Genomic DNA, 25,200 nt, shown 5'->3' with positions numbered 1-25,200 from the left:
TCATTTAATATTTATTTTCTGATGTACTCCCTCCGTTCCAAAATAGATGACTCAACTTTGTACTAGATGAGTATGTTGCTACGTATCGGTGCATGTTGTTGCTTTCCAATAACAAGCTAGTATCATTATGTAAATCTTTCTGTTTACCACAAATTGAATCACTAATAGTTCCGCGACATGTTGTTGCTCCACCACAGCAGCTCGTATAGATCGTAGTTCGTCGCCCACGACGACCCCCGCGCGCCCTCCTCGCTAGAGCGCGGCGACGAGGAGGAACTGCCGGTGGTGCTGAAGGAGGTAGCAGCTCGGCATATGAGACACTGGTGGGAGGACCTTGAGCTGGAGGACGGCCTGGGGTTGGCGAGGGCGGCTGAGGGGGGCGACGGTGTTGAGGAGAAGCGGGAGCATGGCTGCTCTGCTTCGCTTGATTGGATTTGCTACTCTGCCTCTGCCCCCCGACTGGTGGGAGAAGCTTGAGCGACTCGATCACCAAACGTCGTGTCTAGTGAGCAAGATTTTTTCTCGCTGCTCCTTGGGAGCTTTTTTTGCTTTGCCTTTTTACCCCTGTGCCCACGCACGTACGGCGGCTGGGCTCTGATATTTTGGACCAGCGAGCGTGGCTAGGCGCCAGAAATAAGGTACTAGGACTCTTCTGTAGCCAAATTGATATAAACCCGATGGGGTGAGAGCTGCGTGATTTCGTCAGCAAGAAAACGAGGTTTCCATGAGTTAGTTGGAGGTTGAAATCAAACGCTTTGAGCAGCTAGACGACGAACGAGTCTGAAGAAAACCTGAAAATGTTAGGCACCTCGCATCCGTATTTCTACAAGCTTTCGTGCACCTCTGTTGAACTGTTGAAGTGACAAAAAGGACTTTGCAGCAAGTCTAAACTAAGCTAAAAATGCGCTGTGGCTCATATTTACGCACGCTCATATTTACACACGCTCGCTCGTCGAGCAAAGAATGCGAGATCCGAACAGCATCGAGCAGGTGCACCTCGGTGTCTTCATGGCCTGAATATCTTCATCATTTTGGACACCTGGGTCCGGCAAAACGGGCATCGCGACACCGAGCTCGAGCACCTGTTGCACAGGACGTGGCCACACGGTACAATGGTCATGTTGACCTCGTTGTTCAGGCAGACGCGGCACGACCATGCCGCCTTGGCAATGTCGGCTTCTTTCACCGCCGACTCGGCTTTTTCCTACATTAGTAGTGTATAAACAACTCAGTGTCATATAGGCAAGCATGTTTTGAGAAGCGCTTTAAGTCAGAATTCAGAAGAGTGGTGATTCTGCAATGCTAACTAGGTAGCTTACATTGTGCAACTAACTACGTAATTTCTCCGGTCAGTGCATCGAAACCCCTATGAAAACATCTACAGAAGTACAGATCCTGGTGAAAATCGCCTAAGACATGATATATGAGCACGCAGCATGTGTCTTAATCGACAAGTGACTGACCGATACTACCAATAGGAACTGCTCTTAAGACAACATAAAAGACATAGAAGTGACAAACCTGCTCCACCAAGAGAGCCACTTGAGATTCTTTAAGCTGGTCTTGCAAGGAAAGAGTAGTCTGTAGCAGTGTTTCCTTCTCAGCATCCATCCTTACCCCTGCAGCTGAAAGCATATCATGGACTGCTTGAACCAGCTCCATCGAAGATACTTTGCCGTATTCAAGCCCAGCAGCCTGTAAAACAGTAAAACTATTTTATGGCAAACAATCCAGCTTCCAAAGAGTAGAGACTGCACCCAAAAAAAAACGAAAACTAACCGTATTGTCTGCGCCTTCAGTTCTAGAGCTGACGGACGAGTGGCCCGGTTGTCCAACGTCTGCCACTCTACCAACATCCGGTTGGGAAGGTGCAGAAGAGAGGTCAGCCGTTGAAACACTCTTAAACGAGTAAACCTGACTGGAGAGTAGCATGCGAGTCTCGCCGGGGGCTGTCTCCACGGGAAACCTGTAAAGTGCTTGGCCAGCTGATGGCCTTACGTCTTCAGGAACCCTACCATACCTGAGCTTTTCCCCCTCTTTTCCTGTCTTCCATGCCACAATCTCTCCGCTGTAGAATGGTCTCAAGGGAAGGAATTGGACCTGGCGAGCATCTTGTGACAATAACTCTGCTCCCAGGGAACAGTCGTACCTTCCTTCGCGTTTCGAAACTCCAACGTCAGTGCCAAGATGGAGTATTTGAAGCACTTCTTTCTCTGAACCATCCGGGCATGCAAATACCGAAGCAATTGGCAAGATTACTGGTGCCCCTAATCTGTGACTGACGACAATTGCAATAACATCATGTACTGTCAAAAAACTCGGGGGCACTGCAATTAGAATATGACCCATGGATTTATCAGCAAAATAAATGCTTCGGTGCTTTCCGCTGCTTGACCACTCAGGAAGAGAAGGATGCTGAGCTGTTCTCGTAACATCTTGGAGATTGGGAAGCAACAGGAAGCGAGTATGGACATGTTCAACAAACTGCAGATTCTGTGATATATCCTTCAGTATACTTTCTATTTGCACTATACTGAGGGCTTCAAAAGAAGGGAAATGATTGGTTATACCGATCATCACAACCCTTAATGCAGCATGCAAAGATTTACTGAGCAGTTTCTCTTTTATTCTATCCAGAGTAACTGAGCAAATGTTGTCCAGAACCTCAAGCTCTTCTTTCCCATCAAGTTCCTGACAAGGCAAAATTTAAGTTAATTTGAAATAGAAACCACTTAAGATTGCTTCCGCAAAATCATTTATTTGGCAAAGAAATGTCAGATCATGTTAGAGAAGTATACCTCTACAATGACATCGGAGAGTCTTTTTATGCCCAAGGCCTTGCAAATGTTCTGAGGAAGATCTGGGTGAGCAAATCTTATCCTGGATGTATTTATATTACTCAGCAAATGAGAACCATATGGGTCAATATACACACATGATGTAGCTGAGACAAGCCTGCAGCCATCATCTGGTATTACAGAATCAAAAAGCCCTTCTGATCCGTCTGAGATAGGCTGGTTGACTCCTGAACACATGTAGTCCAAGATTTCCATCACTGCACGGAGTTCGTTTGGGTTCAGGCGCTGGTAACCACATGCTTTTTGGATATCTAAAAGAAGCTCCTTTGCATAAGAGTTTGTAAGGCTTTCCTGCATCCCAATTTCTCTAAGAATGGCAACAGATGGAAGATACAGACTTGGAAGTTCAAAAGCAAAAGGTGACATGTTGATAGTCAGACGAGCAAAAAGTGATTTCGCTTCTATTAAGCGAGTACCATTTGCAACTGGTATAAATGCCAGTTCCATCAATTCTGTTTTTCCTGAAGAAAATCAAGCAATAAAAACAATCAGTTTAAAGTAATAGCGGATCTCTTTTCAAAAAGCAACAAAAACTCACTGCACCTTCCCTTCTGTGGTTCTCTATATACCATAGCAAACAAAAGCTTGTACATATGTATAAATACAACCTCAAGGGCATGTCTTAGTAAGTTCATTAGTAGCTGTATTGGCTTTATGGTTTATCAGTTATGACTTCTTACTACCGCAATCAAGCAACATGGATAAGCACACTGGCAAAATGTCAAAATCACACATGACCATGGTAATAACTGTTCATTTATTTACAATATCAGCAAGAAATAAATCTCACTCAAGCAAGAAAATGTTTCCAGGCTGAAATAAATGAAGACATTGAGTTGATGCAGAGAACAACCGATTATGAATAGTTCGCCACAGGTTTTACCCTTTTTGAAATATGGAGCATCTACTGGCCTCAAAAAGTTATACGTGAAAAAGGAAATTTATTAGATCAAATCTAGATATTTAGGAGACTCGCATGACCATTTCAAGTGCAATTTAATCTGGATATATTGTCTTCACTTTTCAGGGCTTCATCCTCCTTACGGGCCACATGAAAATTTGCATGATTGCACTCAAATATGAAACCTCACCGAATAGAATTGGGACTGGTTGCAACACCAAGTATATCATTAGGTGTCTTGTAGTAAAAAAATGAGAGAACAAACTTCACCACAAGTAATTGGAACTGAAGAGAGTACAAAGGTGATGAACTAACGATATTACTACAAATGGCAAAAAATTATGGCATATACAGTAAGGTAAAAGCTTAGTTGCGTATTTTGTGCTACCTGAAGACGATATTGTTCCCCATACTTTCTCCAAGTACTGCAAGATCCTGAGAAAGGCATCCTCTACTGTCATTATCCCTGATGAAGATGGCCAGTGTGCCAGTGTGTCCTCACCATTGCCTCTCCCAACAGTCTGTTTAATTTCACAAAAAGGTAAGTGAAGAAATCATTTCAATATTAAACTGCAAGTATTTTACAACATTGACCTGCAAGTGCTTTAGAACTGTAGAGAAGGCAGGGGGACTCCGAAGCTGAAATGCTCCCCAAGAAAAATCAGGTGGAATAATTGATTGTTTGGCAAGAATTGGAGCAGAACTCCATGCCAATGGCCAGTCCTTTAATAAGATAGCTTCACTATAAGATGCAAATACCCTTCTGCCCCCTTTCTTGCCACCAATACTTGGAAAGCCTTTTTCTGCAGGTACAAATACAATTTTTCCAATCTTTTGGCAAAAACTGCTATCGTACAAAGTAGCAAAATTTGCCAAAATCACATTTACAACAGATTCTGCCAATGACCATAACTCAAAAGGAATTTCATTTTTTCTGTCTGGCAAGTCTGCATCAAAGTCATCATGTTTCTCTAAAGATGACATCACATCATTTCCCATTGTTTCTATTTTCGTAGCACACTGTACTATCATATCAGCCTCTGTAGATATCCGAAGACCCACTTTTCTGAGTATACCAAGCCAACCATCTGACATGAACCTTTCGCCAGGGAACTTATTTCTCTCCCCAGAAAATACTGAAGCCAGCAAAGCATCTGAAGGGTCAAGCAGTTCCTTTGGTTTGAACAGCTCTGTACAAAACTCATTTGCATTTGTCACAAAATTAGTCTCCCTCAAGGTATTTACTACAGCTGAATTAAGTTGCAGATCTTTCCAGTTAGCATACAAGTAAGCTAAAATGTCTTCCTGCTCTTGAACTGTTTTGTTCCCAAAGCCAGGCAAAGCAAACCTCACTAGTATTTCTTGATCATTTAATTGTTCAACCCCCAAAGCCTGAAGAAACAAATTTGCATTATCTGAGCTAGAAAAACACCGGGAATCACTGGGGTGAAAGAATGCTGTGGGGGAAATAATGCAATGATCAGACCCTGACAGACTAGTGTATGCTCCTGTAACTGTTTTATACATCGGAAGCTCTCTCAAGGCATCCAATTCTTCTCTCTGATAAAGGTGGCTGCTAGATAATCTGAAGTCTGAGACAAATAGCATGAACAGTCTATCACAATCTTCACTTGATAGACTAAGTGATGAAGGTAAATGAGCATCATTTTTTATTGAAACTAACTTAGAAGCAATCGTCTGCCCAAGAGTTCGATCACGTGAAGGAAACAAATTGCATATGACACCACACTCTGGGAAAGACAAATCAAGAATTGGTATGTTCAACTGATTAAGCAGAGCAGATAACCACGGAAACTTTGAGTTCATTGACTCGAATGCAGTATCAAGTGGACTCTTCTGTTCAGCTTCACCAGTGTCATCTCCGTTTAGACCAGATGTATCAACCTCACTAGCTACATCATCAACAACCGCACTAACATGTACCATCTGAGTGTTTGAATCATCCACTGGAGGTACAAATATTAGATGGCGTTCTTTCACACAGCAGAGAATTGGCCTGTTGAGAAAAGCAGGAATCAAGGGCCAATCAGACACAAGTGAAAGGTCACCATTCAAGGAGCTAAATATTTTCCAGAAGCTTCTAATCCATTTGGGAGTTGGCCCAGTGGTTGATGAATCAGAACCACTGTCCCAAGGAACCCATTGTGGCTTCCTCTCAACTGCACGTACCCAACGCTCATCAAATATGTGCTTCAAATGGCCTGATAATAAGTGAGGAGAAAAACTCCTCAATTTCAGAGGCACATGAATAACCTGAGTGGAGAGCAGCAGTGCCAAGAAAGGCTTTTCTAAACACTGATGATGGATAAAGCGATCTAGCAAGGGGCGCATCAATATTTGCTGCTCCTCATTGGCAATCCAAAGTTCGGTAGCTCCCAGCCTTGTTAGACATTTTGTTGACGTCGGAAATGGGACACCCTTGAGTTCAGATATGATAGATGACAACACATTATTCTCAGCAGCTTGGGCCCTATGGGATGCTGGGCCACTGGTCTTGCTGATATCCTCGACAACCCCCCGACCGAAGTCATATAGGGCCTTCCCGAAGTATGTCATAATTTCAAGTGCGTCGCCCCCAGAAGTACCCGGCCTCTGTGTACTTGTATGGTAAGATGAAGAACTGCTTGAAGATGGCATAAATTGTGATGTGGAAGCATTCACTGGTTGAACAAGTTGACTGTTAAGTTGTGACTGATCAGGTATATGTAGATCTGTAAACCGGTATGGGTCCATATCGGAGAAGCAATATTCAAGAACATCTATATATGTTTCAACAGATCGAAGTAAAATGGATGAAGACTCTTTTAGTAGATTTCTAACCATCTTGGGCCTGATCTCTCTTACAGTAACTCCAACTGCTTGGATTTCACTAACCAACTCCCATGGAACAGAAAAAACAGGATAGTGCTCTTTAATGAAACTACAGACAGTAGCAGATGGTAGGTTATCATCATCTCCGCTCCCTGAGTGGGATAAGAACATACCCTCACCCACTTTAACAAGATTTCCCCGGTAAAGTTGCCAAACGGGAAGATCAGCCAACCGTAAATAGAATGGTCTTATCACTTGCTCTATCAAGGACTGCCAATCTGCTTTAGATGTTCTTGGTGAATTCAAATTGTCTACGGTAGAACCTTGCCCAGTGAGTGAAGCTGTAGGTTGTTTCGATCTTGGCCAAAAAGAGTATACCCTATCACCATAAGCCTGTAAAATGATACTCACAGAGTGTGCACACCGTGATTCAATAGCAGAAGATAGAGGGTCTTTCCTAAGCTTTTGAAATTCTAGGACCATCTCAACATATGAATCACGCACACATAGCATAAGTTCCTCATTCCATGCTTCAACCAATTTGTTTCTGTCCATTTCCCGTAAAGATTTATCATGTGTGCTGCCAAAAATGTAGCGTCCACCATCATGCCTCACAAGGAAATGACCTAGAGTCGTGACTGGCATGCTTATTGACCCAGATAGCGGCAAAGGAGATAATATACAACTGGATGCATTTATATTGGTTGGTACTCCGTTTCGAGCTATGTGAGCTGCTACTCCAGCAACAGGAGTTAAGTTGTAGGGAAGATACCGTCTGAAACAGAAATAAATCAATGTACGCCAAAGATGTTTACATTAGCATAGACATTTAATAACATCCATAGAAGAATCTTGGGAATTAGTCAGTAGGTAAAGTGAGTGGCATTTTAGTGTATAAAAGGTTCTCAACTACAGTATGATCTGAAAGAGACAAACCTGTCAAGAGCCATATTCCTTGTTTGCCCTGACCCAAGGCAGAGGGCAACAAACCATTTGTCAATATAACTGCAGCCACTCTCAATCACATGCACATCTATAGCTTGCATTTTGATTGCTGCACTTGTACTTGCAAATATTCTGGATATTTGAAACTTTCTCCATTTCTTTTCTGAAAATGGGTTCCTCAAAGTAGCTACTGATGGGTCAACAAGCACGGAATAGTTCAGGGTTGGCTGAGAGGCTGCATCCTCCCATGTTGATAAAGATACCTGATTCAAAACACATTGACATCACTTAATAAATGCAGATCATGTTTTAATTCTATAAATCATGCTGTCAAATCATCCACTAGGGCTTTATCATTACTATGTCTGAATAGATGGCATGTACTCTATTGTAACTATGGTTTAGTACAGCCAGCACTCGATATTGAAATCACTATCAAGTAGGTGCAGCAGAACTGTTTCAGTTTTGAGTACTATCGATTAAAATACAGTACAGGATGGCTATAAAATAATTACTGTCCTTATACAAAGTTATACAAAAAGTAACTGTATCAAATACTATTTGATCAATTAGTCTACATCCAACAGGTAAAAAAAAGTCTACATCCAAAAGACCAACAAAGATTGGAAGTTCTCTGGCATTCTGCCATAATATATACATTTGGTGTTTTCATAAGAAATATCACCATCTGATACAGTTCTATAACATGTTCACATTAAACACTAAACAAATCTACTAAACTAAAAAGCAATTGCGCATACTGAATATCTTTTAAGAAAACAAAGCATTTAGGCAAGTCAAAGGAAATCGTATTGCTAAGGTAATGTGGTCAGTTTTCATTTTTCAGCATATTATTATCCTGCTACAACTAAAGATATGCAACAAGAGAAAGAATTACTCAGTAATATCCAGTTTCTCTTCAATACATGCTCAACCAGTTAAATTAAAATAGAATTGTGGTCCTGGATAATCAAGAACATTAAAAATAATAGAAGAAGAATACTACAAAACAACAATAGGGTAAGATAAGATAAAGGAAGAGCTAACATGTTCAGTTTGAAATATAATCTAGGGGCGTACTTGAGCTAAATACGTCATTTGCAGTTTAAAGTACAACATCAATGTGATCACTGGAAATGAAATTCAGATGCAAATGAAAGTGTCTTCTTTGCAGTTTAAAATACATCAATGTGGTCACAGGATATGAAATTCAGTAGCAGAGTAACAAATTATGAGTGAAGAAACACACAAGCCGTAACACTTTGCAGCAGAAAGACTAAACTGAATGTACAGAAAGTATTATGATTTACTACTTCAGTGTGAAAGCATCAACAAATAACCCTTACCTGAATGACTGACTTCAGGGACAGGAGAGTACTGGATGGATTCTGCGTAAATCTATCAAAAATCTGCTTTACTCTGTCGCAACCTGCTTCAAGTTCTTTCAGACATTTTGAAGATAAAGGCATCCGAATAACCGTAGAGTTTGCAGAAGACAATGAAGCCTCCTGTGTAACACGCATTGGGAGGAACTGGTCACGAAATCTCTCAACCAAGTCATTTCCTGAAAAGCCAGTAGCGTTAAGGGCTTCATTCAAAGTATAAAAAACATGAGCTGATACTACAACAATAAACTAATACTGGAATTCACGTATGCATAAAATTGGCAAAACAGTGACCCAGTAGTTCAATTAATGAACCATAGCATAAATAAAGTGTCCAATTCCTCATAAAAAAATCTAAATACTCATAAAAAATCTAGCATACATGGAATAGTACATGCTTCAACATGGGTCCAAAATAACATTTACTCCATAAGAGCGTTTTTTTACAGTAGTGTAGTGTCAAAAACGCTCTTATATTATGTGACGGAGGGAGTAGCAGATAAATGAGGTTATTAAGTGTTGGCCCTCAACAGGCCTGTCTGCCCGAAAGAAATTGGTGTAGATGCTGAAACATATTTCTTTCAGCCCTTGGCTCAGAGCCTACTTTGGCATTTGAGCATGCTCTAACAAGTCATAACCGACTAGAACATGAAAATTATTCTATAAATGAATTCAGCGAATGTAACTGAAGTAACAACTGTACCTATCAAAGAGAAGAATCTGGCAGACGAGGTTGCAGTGGAAGTTGCACCACCAGTCAAGCCCAACGGATCAAAAACGTAGAAATAGCCAGCAGAAAGAATAGTCAAGGCATCACATACAAAATAGCTGCTAAGAAGTCCCAACCCGTAGTTAAGGATGTTTCCCCTTAGTTTCCAAGGAGGAGGAAGTTGGAGGCTGCAAACTTCTTCTCGGCTTATCATGGTTCCTTCAAAGACCACTGTCAATGAAGAACCCTGGAGGTCACCTAAAGATATTTTTTGGAACAAAAAATTCATCACATTAAATGGGTCAAATATTAGGTATCAACTTTGCAGTCATAGGATAAAGGAGACAAACAGAATAATAACTACTGATAGCAGACTGTTTATAGGAATAAAGAAGAGTGCGATTGAAATAATTGTAGAGAGATGGTCTCTAGCATACCCAGATTTTGCTGCAATAGAGACTGCTTCGGATGATCTCTTTTATCATAGATCAGGTGCACTTTTTTTGCATTGCAAGAGTCAGCTAGCTCTATGAGATCAAACAGAAGGAAGTCACTCTCACCATACAGAGCTAGCAACTCACTTATCTTAGCATATTCCATGCATGGCAAATCCCTCATTAGCTCATCATCCAATAACGAAGATCCGCGAAGAGATCGTACCCCTAGTCTATTGGCCAGATCATTACCAATACTATGATGCACAAAATGCTTTGAAGTGGGATCAGTATCCATCCAGGGTGCATCATTATAGAGAAGGTTTCTCGAAGGTGTCAGGACACCAAATGAATCTGGAATCACCAATGAATTCAGTAAAGCATCAGCTGCTTGACTGTCAGGATAACAATCCACAAATGCTTCCAAAACACAATGAACAAAACTCAGTTGTTCTGCAGACAATTGCTCTCCTTTGGCATCACCTTGTAAGCGACTAAGTACATTGAGATAATCTGTTGCATCAAATGTCTGCCTCACACCCAACTTGAAGAGTAACTTTTTAAATTCTGACAGTTCAGACGGAACTGCATAAAGATAAGGATGATACTTTACAGGCGATTCAAATGCAAGTGCATGTGGAGGCACAAACCTGTCCCCTATATAGACCCATGAAATCCCATCCAGATTCTCTTTCAGAATGTGGGCATCGCCACTGTCAACGATATCTTGCAATTCCGAGTAGATTAGTTTGATCTCCTTTTGTAGGACAGCATCGATGGATGTGTCTTCAGAAAACATCTTGAGTTCATCATAAGACTTGGAAAGCTCAACTAACTGGGACAATAAAACATTCACATTTGGTGGGTCTAACCAACCGAGTTTTCTTTGCAGGTACATGGAACAAGAATCGGAATTCAGTATCCGCATTTTTGATGAAGCAAGCCACATTTGTGACCTCGGCCTTGTAATGACTGGAGGTGCTACATGATCTTCTGATTCGAGCCATGGAAGACCTTTAATAAGTGGTGCAACATGGACAGGACACCAAGAAATATTTTTCAGCTCTGACCAAAACTCATGCTCTGGTAGGTCAAGATCAAAGTTTGAGAATAAAGACATAATAGTTGGGTCTGGGTCACAACTACCCACTTCATTTACTGCTTCCAAATTTTCATCAGTTTTAGAAGCTTCGAGATCAACTTCCTCATGGAAAGTGTCCTTGTCCTCCATGTTTGACATCTTTGATTCAAGAACATTTAGACAGGTAAGTAGTATTTGCCCATGCGCACATGCATCATCATCTTGTCCCGAATTGTGCACCAGTGAAACTGACCTTGCAATGTCAAGCAAAGCACTAAAACCCATTTTTCTTTTCAGTCCAAAACTTGCCAACAGTTCAATTATTTCAGTTGCCATGAACTTTTCTGAAGGAAAGAAGGTTTCTTTGTGCAGCAACTTACGAAACTCTGGCACACGAGGATCATAAAGCCTGAAGAAAAATAGGTGTTATTCATACTGAAGTCTAGAGAGCAAAGGACAAAAGAAAAGATGAACATCAATATTTAAGTCATTGAAACCTCATCCTAGTGCAAATGCTAATAAAAGCTGCTGGAGCATACAAGTCAAGAAGATAAGGTTTACCAACCCAAATACACATTCACAAATATCAGAGAGAGAGAGAGAGAGAGAGAGAGAGAGAGAGAGAGAGATACCTAGAAGGATGTAGCCATGCTCCACTAGCTGCTAACACAAAAGGGGTTTCAGACAACGCTGCTCTCACAGAACTATTGTCTTCTATCAACAGCTTCACATCACGAACAATTGCTGAAACAACAGCTGGCTGTGACAGAAACTCTGACATCCGAGGAAGCACATGATCCTTGTAAAATTCAGCCTTTTCAGGTTCCCTGATATCAAAGTATGATACTAAAATCGACTTTTCCTTTTCAGATTCAGTTCTTATAAAGCTTCCATTCAACAGATCCTCATGTACACCGTCGGGTTTAAGCCATTTTCTAGGGTTTGCCAAACTAACAAGCTCCCTAGATTTATAAGATTCAAATATGGGGAGGTTCCTGATTGTATTCATATGTGAAATGTTTATCTGATTCCCTGAAAACCACTTTGACTGGAAAATATAACTACGGAGCTCATGTGTTTCTGCCAATGAAGTACTCTTGAAAAGTTCCTTAATATCCTGGACATTAGAAGCAACAGAATGCACAGCATTCAGAACACCAGCTGCAGTGGATTCCTGAACAAAATTAGCTAACTGGGGGTGCTCTATCTGCATATCAGGTCTCAGAAAGAAACAGCCCAGTTTCTGAAGCAATGAGTGCATATTTTCACTCCAACCATCATCTCTTATTACATTTGAAGCACTGCCAAGTTGCATAAGCTTGCCATCTACAAGTGGTAGTATAGGCCATTTTGCAAATATTGAAAGATCTTCACATGAATGACGCAAGAAATTCCAAAGTGATATCATCCATTCCACGCTTGGCTGGCCTTGCTGTTCAGGAAACCAAGATAACTGCTTAGCATGCTGCCATTCAGGTGGCAAAATCCTGGGCAACAGCTCAAGAAGGAAATTGCACGTAAATAAGTACATGTTTGACCGTGCAGAAGAAGCTATGTCAAACAACTTCTTCAAAACGCTATCTGGTAAAGAGTTATCAATAACAAGATGTGGTACTGAATCCTTAAGAAAGTCAAATTCCATTTCTGAAGCAAAGAATACTCTTTCACCCTCCCCTCGGTTATTGAATGTTGTGAATGATCCATTTGCCAAAGGAAGAAGAGCCAATCCGTGCAATTTATCAGAAAGGGAAGGATCATCGATATCACTCAAGCAATACTCCAGAACAAGTATGGCCTCTTCTCTGCTTTTGAACCCACGCTTCCGTCGGATCAACAAGTTCCTTAGCAAATGAGGATTCAGGAGATGAACTGATGGATATGCATTTATGAAACTGTCTACTATCAGCTTGGATACAGATACCAAAGGCAAACCAGCTTGCGAGAGAACTTCTGCCAGCTCGGCTGCCTTTGAGAAACTGAAATCAGGAAAAATAGCTTGCCTTGTTGACACCCAATGGCCACCTCGAGCTTTCGTATACAAAACATTAAGTCCAAGTTCCGCGATTGATACATAAAGCTTCCTCACCATGGAAGACCATGGCTCTGCACCTACAGCAGTAGGCCAAAATGAGAGAAACAGATCAGAGGGACCAAGTTCTTCTGCCATGGCTGCAAGGAGGTGGCCGTAAGCAGGAGCAGCCACATCTTCCAGCAGTGCAAGATTCCATTCTGATCGCACTCTTCCTCCCCCGGCCATGTCATTTCCAATCCAGATATCCCTTCGATTTGAAGATAGTTCAAAATAAGCATTTACGTGCACTGGTATGCTAGTGTTGATTGGTAGAGGAAGAAAACAAAAGGCCCGACCCTCAAACAAATTCCTGCTCTGAGAAGATTGGAGAGCTAGATGCTTAGGAACAGAATCATCACAGTTAACTTCAGCTTCACCAGACAGTTCTTTGGTATCGTCAACACTCACAGAATGCAGATATGCAGCTACTGATGCCCAGGGAACAAAGAAATGAGATTTACTATCAGAAGCAGTTGACAACTTTCTAGCATGACCCCCGCCTATACACTCGGTTAAGATCCATGAATGCATCAAGTGGACAGTAGGGCTTTGCTCAAGAATAGCAACTTTTTGACAACTCCAGGGTAAATCACTGTCTTTTGTCTTATTCAACCTATTGAAAAAAGTATTCCTATCCATTCCTGATGATTGATTTCCATGTACAAATGCAAGCATCGTATTAAGTGCATGTGGTTCTTTGGAGACCTCGGAACTGTTCTGCTTCAAAGCACGATGAACAAGTTGCATCTCCTGGGAGTCATGCTCCTTGACATACAGAGTTACCTTTTTAACGTTGCGGAGAAAAAGTAGAGCCTCGGATACAACTTCAGAGAATGAAGAGAAAAGCATCTCCACATCTTGGGTTGCATATTGTTCGCGCTTTATTTGACTTCTAGAAGCAGCAGCTTCATTCCTAAGAGGAAACCGGAAAAGTGTACCTGGAAATGGCTGTTGCAGGTTGCAACCAAAGTGTAAGAATGGTGTGAACTGATCAGGGAACTGTTCTAAGATCTTCCGTCCTACAAACTTTATCCTTAAACCTGGATGAGAAGGAGATATTCCTGGTAAATAACGGGCATGTGGATCAAACATGACAATATTCTCACCAGAAACAAATCCAGGCATGTCTGTGAAGTGATAGACACAATTGAAGCCAAGACCAAACCTTCCTATTGCAAAAGGTTTCTCAAGTTTGCTGTCTTGACCAATTCGTGAGATGGAATAAAGGTCTTGTGGACTAAAAACTGAGTCATTAAAGCAGTAGAGAGCAGGCCCCTGCCATTCAGCCATTTCAGGTGAAAGGATGGATGAAGTACCATACTGGGTCTTATCCAAAAGAAACACAACCTCAGAAGCTTTAGCATCTTCTGCATTCTGTACCAGCTCAAAGAGAATCCCAGGACCATCTGCATACATCTCAACAATATGCTTGAGCCTTGTAGTCAAATCTTCATGTTGTCCAAAAGCCTCAGCAACCCCTGATAAACTCAAATTCATCGAATCGGAACTCTCAGCAAGCAAGAGACGGCGAAGGGAGCGAACACCTAGCCTTTCTGCCACGTCATTGGAAATATTACCATGCACAAAATTGTGAACATACTTCTGTGGGCTGAAAGCAATGCTGGATGCATCACCAATGATGTCATGACCAGAGTCAAGAAGCCAAGGAGCATCATTAAATACGAGTTCCGAAGATAGGCAGAGCCTAGCTGAAGAATCAGGTAAATATATCTGTGTTTGCTGATCCTGAAACCGGAACTCAGCTAGATGCTGCACCACTAACACAGCTGTCCTTAGTTCTTCAGCTTCAAGCGAAGCCATGGCTTTCCTCATGGCCATTCTGGTCAGAATACTAGCGTAATCCACAGGGTCGAGGTGCTCCTTTATGCCAAGATCCAAGAACAAGTCCTTGAAAACTGCTAAATCAATTGGAATGACACGAATGTAAGGCGCAAGGTGAAGGTGGCCACTTAGAACAACTTCATCAACTTTTGCAAATCCGTCGCCCACCCAAATCCATCTGCAGCCCTCTAGAACCACTTTGACAATATCCATTTCATCAGAACCAATCAAATTAGTCAGTAATGAATAAATCTTAGGCATCACCAACGCTAACTCTTGCCGAAGGACTTGATCAGTCACAATTTCATTGTTCTTACCCAGCTCAAGCAACTGAGCAGCGATTACACTTCCAGAAGGAGGAGATGACCAACCTAAGCTGTAAGACAAAGCTGAGGAAGTACATTCGCCATCAAGTATACGTGAGCTAGCAGAAACAATCCACATATCTTCCTGCAGCCTTACTTGCTTAGGTGGAGCGATCATCGATGATACTGAAGGCCATGGCAGGGCTGGGCTTGGTGCAGTGACCAACACAGGACACCAACAAATCATTCTCAAATCACTCCAGAACTTCTCGAGATCAAATTCCCAAGACGTATCACGAGGCCTCAGTGCAGTAGTGACTTTCGCAAACATATTATTCACCTTCTTCCGGGCATCAAATGCCTTGTTTACACTCCATTTGTGAGCATGAATTTCAAGATATGAAAGAAGCAATTTACCCCTTGAATGAGCCTTCTCTTGATCTTTGCGCACGAATGAATCAATTTGCCGAGCACTTTCTATAATAGTGTCAGTAGAAACAGAAGTTCTAAGCCCCAAGCAGAGTAACATATCAAGAACATCTGGGTTTTGAAATAAACCATTGGGAAAGCAGTCTGATTCCTGGAGAAGAGCATAGAGTTCTTCCACTCGAGGATCATAAAGAGACTGAGGACTTTTCAAGGTCCCATTAATGGTCGGCACAAATCTAAGGACTTTCAAGCCTTCCTTGAACCTTGGATCTTCCAAGGACAGCTGGGGCAGATCTTGCAAGATGGCTAGTATAACTTTATCACGAACCTCTGCTTGCAACTCATCTAACTTGTTCAAAACATACCTCTGGTAGAAGACTGATTTCGGCATACGTTCAACACCATAATACCTCATTATGATATCTTCGTTGCTTGGGGATATACAAAACACAAAATCAGACTTGAGTAGGTGTTCAGGAACACCAAGAGGTGGCAGATACTTTTTTGAACTGGACAAATCTGAGAAGCCATAAGAACTGTGAGATCCTCCATCAAATACTCTGAAGATGGGCAACTTTTTGCATAGCTTTATGTTCATGTCAGAAAGGCAGACTCCTATGTACCATTTCGGATCTAGAAGAAACTGGTACAGCTCAATTTTCTCACCAGGCTTGATGCGTTGAAACAGTGCATGCACATCGACTCCCTCCAGCGAGGCAATCCCAAAGATTGAATTAAGAACTCCAGTTGCATCACCATCATATACATAATGAGAAAGCTGTTGATACACACGTAAATACTTGGTGTCTAATATCTTGCAACCTAACTTGGCCAAAAGTTCCTTCATCAAACTAGATAGTGACTCTGTTTCAATTAACTTTGATGCTGTAGATGCTCTGTAAAGGTGTCCAGAAGTACAAGGCAGTATAGGCCAGTCACTAAACAAATCAAGGTCATAAGAATGTTCCCCAATATAGTGCCAAAAAAGTTTAAACCAATCTGCCGTAGGAGATGACACACCCGATGATGGATCCCAAGGAACTCGGCTTTTACACTTCCATCCAGGAGGAAATAGCCTGGGGAAGAATTGAAGAAAGATTGGACCATCAATGGGTGAAATATTCACCTGAGAGTTATTGGCTATCTGATACAGCTTGTCTAGTAATACAGGGGGAATGCTTCGGTCAATTATTCTGTCACCAACTGCAGAAAGGAGGTCATATTCTGTCTTATCACAGACATAGTAGGTGCTCTCTTGTGAAATCTCAGAAAAAATCCCATACTGCTTATTTGCTAGTGGAATCAGTGGGAGGCCATTCATGCATTTACCAATATCAGCACTGTCCAGATCACTAAGGCAATATTCCAGTAATATTAGCTTATGAGATTTTCCTAATGTACCAAGCTTTACAAAATCTTGGAGGAAATGCCTCACTGCAGCAGGAGCAACTCGTTTTACCGTAGACTTCATATAGAATTTCGAAAACACATCAACAATTGCACTTGGTACACGAACAACAGGCATGCCTAACAATACAAGAGCTTCACTAAGATCATTACTTCTTGAAAAGCCCTCATCATGAAGCAAAGCCTCAGCCGGTGATACCCATGTCCCACCTTTGATCTCTGAATGCAAAACTGGAGAGGTATAGATAACTTTGTAAATTTGTTCCACAAGAATACTCCAGGGTTCCTCAAATAAACCAGTTGGCCATAAAGAATAATACAGTATTGTGGAGTCTGTAAGTGTCCGCAACGCCAGCAACAGTTCTCTGAACAATGGAGCAACAGCATCTTCCAGCAGTAGCCTGTTCCAATCAGAACGGAGCTTACCACCCCTGTCCATGTCAGCTCCATACCAAATGTCACGTCGATTGGACGAAACTTCAAAATAACCATTCACATGCACAGATAGTCCGGTCCTTACTGGCAAAGGAAGAAAACAGAATGCATGACCTTGTCTGAGATTAATATCCTGTAAAATTCAGTAATTGCCATAAAGCGTAAAAACAGGGAAAACACTATGAAGCAAAAAACCAAAATACTGGAATAATGCGCCAAGCATTAGGAAAATGTGCTACAGTGCCAGAACATGATGTTCATTTTGCAACATAAATCAAACAAATTATTTGCAGTTCTAGGAACTATGTCTCATCATTGAAGTGTACAGGTGCAGACTTCATCACTGAACATAAAACAAAAAGAACTACAGATTATATAGAACCACTCTTTTACATAAGGGCATTGTCGTTGATGTAATTTCTTTTTATTTACTTTTTGCAATGAAGCAACAGCAGATAACAACAGTTTGGGCCCAGCTGTTGCCACCGAACTACCGAAGAGCATACCAATGAAAGAAATGGTCACTACATTAGCCACAGCTAATAGGCCAAAAAAATGCATGCAATTCTATGAGTTGTGGTCACGCACCCATCTTAATAGTTTAAGTGCAAAATCAGATGGAAACTAACAAGCTTTACAGTTCACACAATCACATTCACAAGTTCCATTCCATTAACAAGGCATGCATTGATAACAACTATTATGGTCACGAGTCAATCAAAAGCAGGAAACATGTCAAAGAGAAAAAAATATGTCCATGGTTTGTAAACTGAACAAAAAGCAATTTCTACATAGCTACAGGAGCATAGCTAGTCTAGGCTGGTAAACTGAAAATGAATCGAGAATTACCTCAGGCTCCACTTTGGAGATGCAAGCAGCAACAGAAGCCCAGGGCAGTAGGTGAAGATCATATTCCTTGGCAGCACCAGTTGCAAAAATACCTATTTTACTTAATGCAGATGCCATTCCCTGTACAATAAAATAGGTATGGCTCTTTTTCTCAAACTTGTTCCCCAGGAATGCCTCCGATACAAAATCCATAGAAAAGGAATCTATCTTCTGCTCAACAGATTCAGCAGAAGTGCCAGAGAACCTGATTAGAGCTTGGCGATGCCATGACAATTTGTCATCATGTGATCGTAAGGCGCAAGAGTATACTATTTTTGGCTCACCCATATCAGGTTCCCACACATACATTTCAAGTGCGAGGACATTTTTAAGAAAAAGCAAGTTGTATACAGCTTCTTCGTACAGTTGAGCGAAAAGAGATAAGATATCATCCTCTGTGTACACTTGTCTTGATAGCCGGCTAGAGGATGCTTGCTCAGCATTCCGCAAAGGGAAACGGAACAAGGTTCCTTGAAATGGCGCTTTCATATCGCAGCCAAATGCACGATAGGGCGAGAGCTGATCACTGTACAATGTAAGTGCCGTGGAACTGACATAGTCTATGCGCTTTCCAGGATTTGCCGCCGACACATTTGGAAGGTAAGCGCCCTGAGGATCAAACATGACAACATACTTGCCGCTCACGAATGATGGCAAGTCGGTCAAGTGGTACACCGAGTTGAAACCAATGCTGCAGAAACGTAAACCATGGGTTACTACGGGGGTGCATGAGCATTACTAAAACAGATCGAATAACATGCTTCAGAAGATTTAGATAACAACTTACTAAAAGCATGGCCCTGGTTTCTAGAACTAGTATGTACTCCCTCCGTTCCTAAATACTTGTCTTTCTAGGCATTTCAACAAATGACTACATACAGAGCAAAATGACTGAATCTACACTCTAAAATATGTCTACATACATCCGTATGTAGTAGTCATTTGAAATGTCTAGAAAGACAAATATTTAGGAACGGAGGGAGTATAATAAAACATTTGCATCCCTCTGTGCTTCAGTTCAGATAGAAAGGCAAACATAACAAAATGAGTAACAAGGGCAGCAACCAAACTGAACTTAATCACATGGCAAAGGAACTTGTGCAGGGGCATGACATTATCCATACTAAGCATTTTGAAGCATTCGCTTACAATCATTAGTGATCACGATCATGGAGCACATTGAGACGGTCATGGCGTCAGAACACAAAACAGCAGCAGCAGCATTCATAGGTGACAGCACCACTAGAAAATGAACACGCACTGGTTCAATCCCAATAGTCGGGAAGCTCAGATTGCAATTGGCAGCTCGGAGCAGAGCTCGGCGGGGGCGACTACTGAGGGAGAGAGAGAGAGAGGGACAGGGGGCAGGGAGCGCACATACCCGAAGCGGCCGGTCTTCCAGGCCTGGGAGGCCTTCTTGCTGCCGCCGATGCGGGAGATGCTGGCGAAGTCGTCGTCGGTGAAGGCGGCGTCGTTGTGGGCGAGCAGGGCGGGGCCCTGCCACTGCGCGAGGGCCGGGGCGAGCAGCGAGCGGGCCCCGTGGGCGCGGCGGTCGAGGCAGAGGCGGACCCGCGAGGCCCCGGCGTCGTCGGCGTTCTGGATGAGCTCCCGCAGCGCGGTGGTGCCCTCCGGGTAGTTGGCCAGCACCTCGCGGATGCGCCGCGTCAGGTCCACCCGCTGCCCGAAGTCCTCCAGCAGCGTCGCCCCGCCCGGATCCATGGCCGCCCCGGCGATCGGGTCGGGTGGGAGGGGGCTGGCTAGCGGGGCATTGGCGCGCTAGGGTTTGGGGCGGGGGCTGGGGCTGGGGGGATTTGGTCGCTGCCGATTTGGGATGCGGCGGGAGGGGGGGGTGGGGGAGGTGGTTGGTGCCGCGGAGAGAGATTTGACTCTTGACTCGCTCGTCGCCGGCTTTCTTCTTCTTCTTGGAGGGGAAGCGAGAAACGGGATTGCGGGGACGGGATCCTGCTGCTGGCTGACGAGTGGGACCCGCGTGCCGGCGAAATGGGTAGGCAGCGAGCAGCTGGCCCGGCTAACATGGCCCATTAACGACCGTTATCTGTTTTCTTTTAATGGTGATGAGGAGATTAAAGAAGAACACATGAAGAGAATACTTTGATGAGTTGCACATCTAAGCTAGTAGTATTAAACACAGCAAGACTCAACTACCTACGAGCCTCCACGGCGATTTTGACACTCTCCGCCGTCCAAGTAGCCCACTCAGCGATCTGGATCGTTCTGTCATCTCGCCGTGTCCCGCGACCTTTTCTAGTGCTCCCACCCCGAGCGTTTTGGCTGGCCCAAACGTTAATGTGATTCTGATCCAAAGACCGATTTAGGCGTCCTCCTATTCACTGATGCAGTATAAATGTTGCGATCGGCGTGGTGCCAGGGGAGCGCAAGAGGCGCGCGAGTGCGGCTCATCGTTGATTTCATCAACTCATCCTACGGGTCGCGAGCTCCCTGAGCCCTAGAGCCAACCCTCGTCCTTCACCTGTGGCGGGTCTAGCGAGGGTGGCCGGCACCCCCTCAAAAAATGCAAAAAAAAAATTATCTGGTAGTGGTTAGTCTAATCCTATGTGTATTATATGGTTCATATGATAAACTAACATTTTTTATGGTTATATTGTGAGTGATAAGGTTGGCACCCCAGCCCCACGGTCAAGCTCTAGGTGTGTCATTATCATCCACCCTCGTCCACACAACGACGACACCCCTAGTGTCATGCAACAATGGTCTCATGGTTTGGCCGTGGCTTCTTTTGCTGCTAGGGTACTCGTTGCTGGGGAAGAAAGGGGCGATGAATGAATGATTGCGTCCCATGGTCGTCATGGCCTTATTGCTTTTCCCACCCATCACTTCCATTTGTGCATCAGATCAAATCCTTGCCACCGACTTCGGAAGGGAGCTTACAATGGGCGGTGGATATCTCTCGGATAAGATAGAAAGGGGGCATGGAAAGAGAGTCTGTTGAGCCACATCTGCTGTTGGGGAACGTAGTAATTTCGAAAATTTTCCTACGCACACGCAAGATCATGGTGATGCACAGCAACGAGAGGGGAGAGTGTTGTCTACGTACCAACGCAGACCGACTGCGGAAGCGATCACACAACGTAGAGGAAGTAGTCGTACGTCTTCTTCACGATCCGACCGATCCAAGCACCGTTACTCCGGCACCTCCGAGTTCTTAGCACACGTTCAGCTCGATGACGATCCTCGGGCTCCGATCCAGCAAAGCGTCGAGGAAGAGTTCCGTCAGCACGACGGCGTGATGACGATCTTGATGTACTACCGACGCAGGGCTTCGCCTAAGCACTACAACGGTATGATCGAGGTGGAATATGGTGGCAGGGGGCACCGCACACGGCTAAGGAACGATCTCAAGGATCAACTTGTGTGTCTTGGGGTGTCCCCTGCCCCCGTATATAAAGGTTGGAGGAGGGGGGCCGGCCGGCCAGAGAGAGGGAGGCGCAGGGGGAGTCCTATTCCAACTAGGACTCTCAAGGGGGAAAGGAGAGAGAGGGGGGCCGGCCCCTTCTCCTAGTCCTACTAGGACTTGGGGAAGGGGGGGCGCGCGGCTAGGCTGTGGGCTGCCCCTTTTCTCTTTTCCACTAAGGCCCAATAGGCCCATTAGTCTCCCGGGGGGTTCCGGTAACCCTCCCGGTATTCCGGTAAAATCCCGATTTCACCCGGAACACTTCCTATGTCCAAACATAGGCTTCCAATATATCAATCTTTACGTCTCGACCATTTTGAGACTCCTCGTCATGTCCGTGATCTCATCCGGGACTCCGAACAACCTTCGGTACATCAAAATGCATAAACTCATAATAACTGTCATCGTAACGTTAAGCGTGCGGACCCTACGGTTCGAGAACAATGTAGACATGACCGAGACACGTCTCCGGTCAATAACCAATAGCGGGACCTGGATGCCCATATTGGCTCCTACATATTCTACGAAGATCTTTTATCGGTCAGACCGCATAACAACATACGTTGTTCCCTTTGTCATCGGTATGTTACTTGCCCGAGATTCGATCGTCGGTATCCAATACCTAGTTCAATCTCGTTACCGGCAAGTCTCTTTACTCGTTCCGTAATACATCATCTCACAACTAACATATTAGTTGCAGTGCTTGCAAGGCTTATATGATGTGCATTACCGAGAGGGCCCAAAGATACCTCTCCGACAATCGGAGTGAAAACCCTAATCTCGAAATACGCCAACCCAACATCTACCATTGGAGACACCTGTAGTACTCCTTTATAATCACCCAGTTACGTTGTGACGTTTGGTAGTACCCAAAGTGTTCCTCCGGTAAATGGGAGTTGCATAATCTCATAGTTATAGGAACATGTATAAGTCATGAAGAAAGCAATAGCAACATACTAAACGATCGGGTGCTAAGCTAATGGAATGGGTCATGTCAATCAGATCATTCAACTAATGATGTGACCTCGTTAATCAAATAACAACTCTTTGTTCATGGTTAGGAAACATAACCATCTTTGATTAACGAGCTAGTCAAGTAGAGGCATACTAGTGACACTCTGTTGGTCTATGTATTCACACATGTATTATGTTTCCGGTTAATACAATTCTAGCATGAATAATAAACATTTATCATGATATAAGGAAATAAATAATAACTTTATTATTGCCTCTAGGGCATATTTCCTTCAGTCTCCCACTTGCACTAGAGTCAATAATCTAGATTACACTGTAATGATTCTAACACCCATGGAGCCTTGGTGCTGATCATGTTTTGCTCGTGGAAGAGGCTTAGTCAACGGGTCTGCAACGTTCAGATCCGTATGTATCTTGCAAATCTCTATGTCTCCCACCTGGACTAGATCCCGGATGGAGTTGAAGCGTCTCTTGATGTGTTTGGTCCTTTTGTAAAATCTGGATTCCTTTGCCAAGGCAATTGCACTAGTATTGTCACAGAAGATTTTCATTGGACCCGATGCACTAGGTATGACACCTAGATCGGATATGAACTCCTTCATCCAGACTCCTTCGTTTGCTGCTTCCGAAGCAGCTATGTACTCCGCTTCACATGTAGATCCTGCTACGACGCTTTGTTTAGAACTGCACCAACTGACAGCTCCACCGTTTAAAGTAAACACGTATCCGGTTTGCGATTTAGAATCGTCCGGATCAGTGTCAAAGCTTGCATCAACGTAACCTCTTACGGTGAGCTCTTTGTCACCTCCATATACGAGAAACATATCCTTAGTCCTTTTCAGGTATTTCAGGATGTTCTTGACCGTTGTCCAGTGATCCATTCCTGGATTACTTTGGTACCTCCCTGCTAAACTTATAGCAAGGCACACATCAGGTCTGGTACACAGCATTGCATACATGATAGAGCCTATGGCTGAAGCATAGGGAACATCTTTCATTTTCTCTCTATCTTCTGCAGTGGTCGGGCATTGAGTCTGACTCAACTTCACACCTTGTAACACAGGCAAGAACCCTTTCTTTGCTTGATCCATTTTGAACTTCTTCAAAATTTTGTCAAGGTATGTGCTCTGTGAAAGTCCAATTAAGCGTTTTGATCTATCTCTATAGATCTTTATGCCTAATATGTAAGCAGCTTCCCCGAGGTCTTTCATCGAAAAACTTTTATTCAAGTATCCCTTTATGCTATCCAGAAATTCTATATCATTTCCAATCAGCAATATGTCATCCACATATAATATTAGAAATGCTACAGAGCTCCCACTCACTTTCTTGTAAATACAGGCTTCTCCAAAAGTCTGTATAAAGCCAAATGCTTTGATCACACTATCAAAGCGTTTATTCCAACTCCGAGATGCTTGCACCAGTCCATAAATGGATCGCTGGAGTTTGCATACTTTGTTAGCTCCCTTTGGATCAACAAAACCTTCTGGTTGTATCATATACAACTCTTCTTCCAGAAATCCATTCAGGAATGCAGTTTTGACATCCATCTGCCATATTTCATAATCATAAAATGCGACAATTGCTAACATAATTCTGACGGACTTAAGCATCACTACGGGTGAGAAGGTCTCATCGTAGTCAACCCCTTGAACTTGTCGAAAACCTTTCGCGACAAGTCGAGCTTTATAGACAGTAATTTTACCGTCAGCGTCAGTCTTTTTCTTGAAGATCCATTTATTCTCAATTGCTTGCCGATCATCGGGCAAGTCAACCAAAGTCCATACTTTGTTTTCATACATGGATCCCATCTCAGATTTCATGGCTTCAAGCCACTTTGCGGAATCTGGGCTCACCATCGCTTCTTCATAGTTCGTAGGTTCATCATGATCTAGTATCATGACTTCCAGAACTGGATTACCGTACCACTCTGGTGCGGATCTCACTCTGGTTGATCTACGTGGTTCAGTAGTATCTTGTTCTGAAGCTTCATGATCATCATCATTAGCTTCCTCACTGATTGGTATAGGTGTCGCAGAAACAGTTTTCTGTGATGTACTATTTTCCAATAAGGGAGCAGGTATAGTTACCTCGTCAAGTTCTACTTTCCTCCCACTCACTTATTTCGAGAGAAACTCCTTTTCTAGAAAGTTTCCGAATTTGGCAATAAAAGTCTAGCCTTCGGATCTGTGATAGAAGGTGTATCCAATAGTTTCCTTTGGATATCCTATGAAGACACATTTCTCCGACTTGGGTTCGAGCTTATCAGG

At 43.1% G+C, this 25,200-nt stretch overlaps 1 protein-coding gene across 2 annotated transcripts; it reads right to left on the bottom strand.

The window, feature by feature from the left end:
* Positions 1-781: 781 nt before the first annotated feature.
* LOC123191023 (sacsin) lies at positions 782-20,345 on the bottom strand. 2 transcript variants are annotated; one of them, XM_044603777.1, is made up of 13 exons: positions 19,904-20,345; positions 18,484-19,213; positions 11,778-17,767; positions 10,068-11,554; positions 9,625-9,888; positions 8,883-9,100; positions 7,528-7,799; positions 4,354-7,366; positions 4,148-4,280; positions 2,799-3,319; positions 1,780-2,691; positions 1,522-1,695; positions 782-1,204 (listed from the first exon to the last, which is right to left on the bottom strand). In XM_044603777.1, exons 1-13 carry the CDS (start codon positions 20,239-20,241, stop codon positions 1,007-1,009), a joined length of 14,250 nt encoding a protein of 4,749 aa, XP_044459712.1. In that variant the 5' UTR covers positions 20,242-20,345; the 3' UTR covers positions 782-1,006. The 2 variants fall into 2 exon arrangements, with proteins under 2 accessions (XP_044459712.1, XP_044459713.1); XM_044603778.1 differs by lacking the exon at positions 19,904-20,345 and having other exon boundaries at positions 11,778-17,718; positions 18,484-18,800.
* Between the last annotated feature and the right edge of the window lie 4,855 nt (positions 20,346-25,200).

The sequence above is a fragment of the Triticum aestivum genome, chromosome 2A (genome assembly GCF_018294505.1).
Source record: "Triticum aestivum cultivar Chinese Spring chromosome 2A, IWGSC CS RefSeq v2.1, whole genome shotgun sequence".
Classification (NCBI taxonomy): domain Eukaryota; kingdom Viridiplantae; phylum Streptophyta; class Magnoliopsida; order Poales; family Poaceae; genus Triticum; species Triticum aestivum.
Note: the sequence above shows the minus strand (reverse complement) of the source record. Positions and strands in the feature narration are given on the sequence as shown.